The 7937-nt window shown below is 43.9% G+C and overlaps 1 protein-coding gene across 1 annotated transcript; it reads right to left on the bottom strand.

The window, feature by feature from the left end:
• Nucleotides 1-378: 378 nt before the first annotated feature.
• LOC115559939 (uncharacterized) lies at nucleotides 379-4478 on the bottom strand. The gene is made up of 4 exons (XM_030379157.1): nucleotides 4231-4478; nucleotides 1930-2963; nucleotides 1337-1651; nucleotides 379-846 (listed from the first exon to the last, which is right to left on the bottom strand). Exons 3-4 carry the CDS (start codon nucleotides 1605-1607, stop codon nucleotides 488-490), a joined length of 630 nt encoding a protein of 209 aa, XP_030235017.1. The 5' UTR covers nucleotides 1608-1651; nucleotides 1930-2963; nucleotides 4231-4478; the 3' UTR covers nucleotides 379-487.
• Between the last annotated feature and the right edge of the window lie 3459 nt (nucleotides 4479-7937).

Raw genomic sequence — 7937 nt, 5'->3', positions numbered from 1 at the left:
CGGTAAAATCATTTCCAAAACACATTTCTTTTTATTCAAAAAAGTGCTACATAAACTACATAGTGCTACATTCAGCAAAAAGTGCTTGTGCACTGACTGTGGTTTCATTTCAGTTTCAACTCGCCAATAAACATTCCACAGAAACATCTTAACAGAATATCTTCATAGAAAAACCTAAAGAGACTCATCAAAAGTGCAGACATTTAAAAAAAAGAACAGGTTTCAAAACATTCCATAAATAAACAATGGAAATAGAAAACAAACAAATACTCTTGTTGGCTGTTGTGGCTGTCTGTGTGTGAGAGAGAGAGCGCGAGAGAGCTCTGTGTGTGTGTGTGTGTGTGTGAGAGAAAGAGAGCGAGAGAGAGGGAGCTCTATGTGTATGTGTGTGTGTGAGAGAGAGAGAGAGAGAGAGAGAGGGAGCTCTGTGTGTGTGTGTGTGTGTGTGTGTGTGTGTGAGAGAGAGAGACGCTAGATGGACTATGAATTAATCTCTAAACTTCCTGTTCAGTTTGAGCAGGAGTTGGTTCTCAAAGTTCACTGCGTTCATCCTAGCGCGCTTCGGGGTGAAAAGCAGGCCGGCACAGCTGAAAAGCCTTTCACAGGCAGCTGACGCAGGCAGACCTGTGTTGAGTTTGAGGGCGAGTTTCTTGATGTGTGGAAATGACTGGAGGAGATCCATCTTACTTGATGCACAGGCAAGATACCCATCCAGCTCCCCCGTGCCTTGTGATCTTCTGACCTTCATGGATGTGAAGAAGTCCTCCTCATCATCAGATGAAGTTTGCCCAACGACCTCTTCCACCTCTGCCATCCTGTCAAGGTGCTGCCTCACATAGGTCAGGCCTGTTGAGAGCCAAACACACAGCATATGCACATATTGAGTATTTCTGACATGTTTTGATTAATTAGACAAGAGGAGTTTATACAAATGCAGAAATCACAATACAATTTTTAGTAATTTATTTCCAGAATTCATGCATGCCTCTCGTCGCTGTTTCCACCCCCACCACCCATGCTTCTACCTGGATTCTTATGCCTGGGTGGATAACCCCACCCCAACAATCAGGAACAACTTTTCTGCTCTAGGAATCTGCACTCTGCACTAGGACAATTACTGTGCTGCACTTGGAGTTTTTCTCCAATACAGCCATACAGGATGATCACTTTTTGTATGCTCAGCCGCAAGTGTGTGTGTGTGTGAGTGAGTGTGTAGAAGTGGAGCGGGGCCACACATACTTCACAAATAATGTAGAAACACAAGTAATTAGGGGGCATAATGTCAAAAGATTATGTCTGCATAATTACGGCGTAGTGTAAAAAAATGAGATTATACCTGCTTCAATGACATCGGCTCTGTCAGTCCAGTTGCTCTTGAATTTAGGCAGGAGGATGGCAGCAGCAATGAGCTCTGGGTCCTCCTTCATCTCACCAAAGCGTCTGGAGACACCATCCTGAATTGCTCTGATGAGTGGCAGGCAAATCTTTGAGGAGCTTTCCATATTGTTGAGCTTCGTGGACAGCTGTGAAATCACTGGAAGGAGCCACCCCATGTGCGTGTTGGTCTCTGACTGCAAGATGTTCAACGCCTTTACCATAGGTTTCATCACCTCGCGATACTCTGAGAAAAGTGATTTCTGCAGGACTCAACCTGTATGAAATCAGAGCAAATTAATAAAATTTTAGTCTGGAAATGTACTCTTAATTAAAAAGCTAATTTATTTCAAATTAAATAATATCACATTACCGGTACATTTACCAGATGTTTATTATATCCAAAGTTACTTACAAAAGACATAATAGCCTACAATACCTATAGAAGTAGCATATAATGGCCCAGCATCAATGTGCTTAGTGCATCAAAATGTTTAGTACATATATGCATCAATGATTAAAATGTGCATTAAAAATGGTACTTTAAAAACTCACATTTTGAGTCTGAATTCTTCGCAGACATTTCGGATCGCCACCTCCCCCTTGTCATCTATGATCCGCAGCAGTCGCTCAATGGCCATGTAAGTGGAGTTCCACCGGGTTTGATTAGGTCTTATCAGCTGAAGCTGGCACTGATCTTGAACAAATTCTGCGGCCACATATGACCGGCCCGTCTTGTTCCATAATCCCTGGCATTTCGCGAAGGATGACCGAGACAATCTTTTGTATGTGTCATTTGCTTCTGCCTTCGTTGCATCGGTTGTTGCCACGAGGTTCAGCAGATGGCACGCACACCTTTGGTGTGAGGGGAGTTGAAATTCCAGCCGAGTGTCCTTTTCCAAAATGCTGAATGCGTCTACCAGGTCATTGGTATCGGGTTCTTCACAATCTGGGTCGGACTCCTCTGGATCCTGGCTGTGTTCCCCAAAGACAGCGAAAGCTTTGATGAAATTGGACCCACTGTCGGTTGTAGTCCTCACGACTTTTCCCCTGATTTTATATTGACAGTGGATATCATCGATTGCAGCTGCCAAGATGTCAAAAGTGTGGGAACCCTTCAACCGCTTGCACGCCAGTGCAGCAGACTGCCTCTCCAGGGTGTGCTCGTCTATCCAATGGACCGTCATTCCTAAGAAACTTTGTTGGTGCGCCGTCCAACAGTCAGTGGTGGTACCAACATAACGGACCTTGGCGAGATGTGACATCAAGTTTGTCTTCATGTGATTTGCTGCTTCCTGTATTCTGATGCGAAGAGTCGGTCTTGAAATCACATGGCTTTGGGGATTCAGCGTGGTTATGAGGTCCTTGAACGCTGGTTGCTCTACCACAGAATGGGCATGATGCCCATCACAAATAAAGGTCACAAGCTTGTCAAGTTTTGACTGTGGCACACGTCTGCCGACACCAGCTGCCATCATCTCATCCAGTTTGACTTGCTTGGCTACCACTTCTTGAGGCTCCGAGTCCGATGTCCGTTTTCGTGTTGCCACGCAGTCAATGAAGGCCTTCATTTTTGACGGATGTCTCCTCTGAAAACACACAAATACACAAATATTTTCATTGGTATGTATATCATTACCTTCATTTAACATTTAGCATTTTAACTATTTATTATATGCAGACATGTTTTCTGAATCTGTACACACTATATATTTTGTGCATCTGAATGAACTTTTTGGTCACAAAACCTGCAACATGTCTCGCACTCGCTAATCATCAGTGTGCTGTGTGTAACGGATGTCAAATGGCAGAGTGGAGTAGCAAACTAGCGCGGGATCACCTCTGTCATAGTATGCTTCAGCTCAAATCTGTTGCCGAATGTAATAGGGAAATGTCCCCTCTTCCAATACAGCCTTGAAATATGACCCAATACACAGATTACCATGCTTTATACCACGGTCAAAGCTGAGCGGACTATAATACCTCCCGCTACCTCCCGTTCTAAAGTCGTAGCTATGGTCCGTCCTAATTACTGGAGGAGTGAACAACGTTTCCGTTGCATGAGAACCCAACGGGCGTGTAATGGTGGTTCCGGGTATTAGTCGGACCCTCAGGCGTAACCAGGGAAACAAATGTATGTTTTCTGGAAAACTTTATATTCAGATTGTAAAACGCATGAAAATATAAATTAATGGTCTTAATTTGGTCACCGTTGGTAAGTGACCGTGGTATAAGCGGGATAATGCCCTTCGAGGTGTCCATTATCAGGAATTAATGGACTTTGCGGAGGCAACCTTCACGCCTCCACGTCGTCCATTAATTCCTGATAATGGACACCTCGTCGGGCATTATCCCTTACTTCTACACCGCCCTGACTTTACAAAGCATTATACAAGAAATATGAAAGTCAAATGTAGCGCCGAAATCTCGTAGCTTGCCTGATTGCACCAACAGTTCATGAACACATGAAAATGGTAAGCCCAATGTCACTGCGAGAAAGACGGTTGGTTTCACCACCGAAATCGTAGTTGGCATTGGCAATGGCAGTTGACCGTTTACATATCTGCGGCTGTCAATTGTAACATTGGGCTTATTTGTTTTGTTTAATATGCTTTCTGGCCTGATGGATGCATTTGGTAGGACGGATAACGGCAGGTTAGCAAGCTAACGTGCTTATACTATTATTAGCCAACTGAATAAGCACGTGGGCATAGTTCTAGCTAACTGCCGTCACAGTGCCAACAGGTTGCTACTTCAATATTGTATTACAGTATTAGCAGTACCATACACAGTTTTCGGGATATGGCTAGCTTGTTGTCAGTTTAAACCTGGAAAGGCACGAGAAACATGACTTACCTCAACGTGCTTTCGGAGATTCGACGTCGAATTCTTGTAAGCTGATATGTTGGACTTCTTCGGCACACATAGTTTACATTGCATGATATAGCTTTCTCCACGTTTCTCCACGAAGCTGAACATGTTTTGAAGATAGGGCCAGGGGTGCACTAGGTTAGAGGATGAACGGCTCGTGTTGGTCTCCTCTGAAGTAGCAGGTGAATCTCCATCGTCTGCCTCCATGTCAGCCATCATCGTTTGAGTGAGGGACGGCGCGCCCCTGCGCGCCGTCCCTCACTCAGGGACGGCGTTCTGAGCCAGTAAAACATGTTTTTCTGGAGTGTAGAAAATATAGGACAGAAAGACATGCACTATTTGGTAGACTGTTGGTCTTGGGACTCGGAGTTCAGGTTTTTTCGTTTTTTTCCTTGTTTGGGCACTGTGATAACCATAAACTGATCTCTAGGGCAGTTTTGCAGTTCCTGCATAGTACAGGACTATATGTAAAAATGTAGTAAATCATCGGACCTGTGGAGGGCATTAATACGCTGGACAGCGTCCAAACTGCCGGATTCTGAAGAAGAAGAGGAGGAAGAAGAAGATCAGGTCAGAAACACATGGCAGCCCCATAGCTAGTAGATAGGTCAGCTGTGTGTCACTCCGCACGTGTGTTAAATACAATTCCCCTCCTTTTGCTTCATAGTTACCATACGGAAATAATTTAACAAATAAAGTGAGCGATCTGGTTTCTTCAAGAACACGACAATTTGGTGACCCCGACATGATTCTAAGAAAGGCCCGAGGACCGAGACTCAGAGACGCGCGGCGTGCGCAACGCTCAGCAAATCTTCCACAGGCCCCACATATCAGGTAAGCAGAACCTATTGCCTTAAAGACTCTGAATCTGCATAGGACCATCAAGAATCTGCATATCTGTTTTTCTGTTTTTTTCACAGACACATTTTGCAAAATTTGGCTCATTGTGTCAAAACTCAACACACAAGCAAATAAGACAGAACACTGGGAAATAAACCATTCACATCTATGTCAAATTGAATCTCGGCTATCGAAACCTAACAATTCTTTGTAAAAATGGCACTCTGATGACAAAATGATAGGCCTTAATTACTAATTTTAGCAAAACTATTTATTTTATCACTTGCAAAACAACATAGGCCTCAGTATAGTATGCTTCCAAAACAAATGTTTATTATTGTGACATAAAGGCTTTGTGCTATGTGTGCTAAATAAATGTGTGCATGAGAAACCGGTGCCATGTAGTGTTGGCTCGTTCGTTCGCGAACCAGTTCGAATGAACGAGTCTTTAGAACGAACGAACCGAACCGGTCCGTCTCTCTCGTTCGTTCGGTCGTCTCGTTCACCATTCGATTCAACGGAAACTCGACTGAACGAACAAACGAGTTTCCGGTAGCACTAACTCCACTGAGTCTGACTGACTCAGCTGAGAACTGTGCAATGGCGTGCATTCCATGATGTGATTCACCGTTACCGGAAACTAGGCTGAATCGCAAACGATTCCTCCACGTTCAGTCGAGTGAACATCACGAATCGTATGTTCGTTCCGCCTGGTTTCCGGTAGCGGTAAATCGCATCATGGAATGGACCCCATTGCACGGTTCTCAGCTGAGTCAGTCAGACTCAGTGGAGTTAGTGCTACCGGAAACTCGACTGAACGAACGAACGATTCGGGAACGACTCCTCGTGGCGAACTGAATCACGCAAACTGGGTCACGGAAACGAATCATTAGATCCACCTCTAGTGCCATGCCGTAATTCCGACGCCTCATTGTTCCGACGTCTCAATGGTCCGAATTATTACCCATTAGATCGACATGCCACTATGCCGACGGTTCAATGTTCCGAAAACGTAACCCATTGGTCCGAAGGTCCGTTTGTCCGACTTTTCAGAAAGGAGGCACATGAGGCCGACGGTTCAATATCCTGAATAGGCCAAAGCGCAATTCCACATGTATGATTATGAAACCAAAAATAAAAGACGATGTAGGCTAAGTTCCAGCAGTGCACTTCACCAAGCCAGACTGTTGCTGTGGGCTTGAACGTCACAAGAGGTGAATTTATGAGGACTAATGCTTTTCCTGTAAAGAAGTCAAACGGTGAGTGAAAAACAAATACAATTTTTATCTTTAGTAGCTGAGAGTGGGCCTATATGTGTTGTTTACTGTGTTTACCGAGGGCTTTTAGCCTAAATAATTTCGCTGGTATTGATTTAGTCAAACTTATACCTCATACCGTGTACTTAGTCTCGTGTGTGTGTGTGTGTGTGTGTGTGTGTGTGTGTGTGTGTGTGTGTGTGTGTGTGTGTGTGTGTGTGTGTGTGTGTGTGTGTGTGTGTGCAGTGCCGCTGCTAGCTATTTTGGGGCCCTAAGCATAACTCCTTTATGGCCCCCCCCCCCCCCCCCCCCCCGAAAAAAAGAATTGGTTTCTGCCAGTTTAACATTTTATTAAAACGCAAAAGTTAAATCTACTTTGTAAACACAGTTCACAGAACAGCCAAAACATACATACAGTACACACAAGTATTGGAATGTCCAAAATCTTTTAAATTAAATATTTATCCATAAATACAAACTTAAAACCAGAAGTATACAAGTAAGAAAAAATCTTCTATGAAGCAAATATTTACAAGCAGAAACTATTTACACAAATATTTACACACTTTACTTTGTAAACAGAGACAGCCTATTTTTATTTATTTTTTTTGGGGCCCCCCTCAGGCCCTACGCGCAGCGCGTAGTGCGCGTTATGGGAGCGGCGGCACTGTGTGTGTGTGTGTGTGTGTGTGTGTGTGTGTGTGTGTGTTCGTGCCCGTGTTGAGAATTAGACCTACGCTCTCTGTCCATGGGGCTGAAACACCGTGTCGAAATGAAGTGATGCGTTGTCACTTTGATCTCCAATATTCATCGTGAACGTGATATGTAGGCCTATGTTGTATTTTGGAGAGAGAGTGAGAGAGCGAGAGAGAGAGCGAGAGCGCGAGCGAGGTATAAAACTCTTTATATGTAGTAGGCCTATTCGGCATATTGAACCGTCGGCCTAATCCGCCTCCTTTTTGAAAAGTCGGACAAACGGACCTTCGGACCAATTGGTTCCGTTTTCGGAACATTGAACCGTCGGCATATTGGCATATCGATCTAATGGGAAATATTTCGGACCATTGAGACGTCGGAACAATGAGGTGTCGGAATTACTGGCAGGCCCCGAGTAACCCACATTGGTCGCTGAGGTTGTTATTAATGGATGGCCATAATAACATATTTAATACAAGTAGTCCTAGCCATCAAACTTTCAAAGCAAGTTCAATATAAATTAATTGGCAAACAGGGACATAGTGTTTAGAGGTTGTAAAAGCATAAGTAAGGACCGCCACCGCCACGTTTTTCACAACAACACTTACTGTTTGATTTGTAACATCGTTCTTCTCACCTCGTACCTCACGTATTCTGAAAAAAATCGTAATTTCTTCCTCAATAAACACACCATGAAGAAGTGGACTTCTGAAACACTGGAGACTGACCTTAACGTCAAGTTTACGAAAAAGTGATGGTTATGACTACTTGGTTCGAAGAAGCAAACTCCACCCCCTTATCAAAACATCGTAAACCCTTTTCATCTGTTTAGGCCCTGGCTGAATTTCAAGCAAGCAAACATTTTTTCTCAGGTATGCTGTAACTGTTGGTACTTATAGG

This window comes from Gadus morhua, chromosome 15 (assembly GCF_902167405.1).
Source record: "Gadus morhua chromosome 15, gadMor3.0, whole genome shotgun sequence".
In the NCBI taxonomy this organism is placed as follows: domain Eukaryota; kingdom Metazoa; phylum Chordata; class Actinopteri; order Gadiformes; family Gadidae; genus Gadus; species Gadus morhua.
The sequence above is the reverse complement of the archived record's forward strand: the minus strand, read 5'-3'. Positions and strand labels throughout refer to the sequence as shown.

What these genes read in the sequence shown, in the direction of transcription:
- LOC115559939 (XM_030379157.1), bottom strand. Translation starts at nt 1,607, where the DNA reads ATGAAACCTATGGTAAAGGCGTTGAACATCTTGCAGTCAGAGACCAAC. An exon ending in AGCCGATGTCATTGAAGCAG is followed by an intron (nt 847 to 1,336) that starts GTATAATCTCAT and finishes GGCTCTCAACAG; the next exon opens with GCCTGACCTATGTGAGGCAG.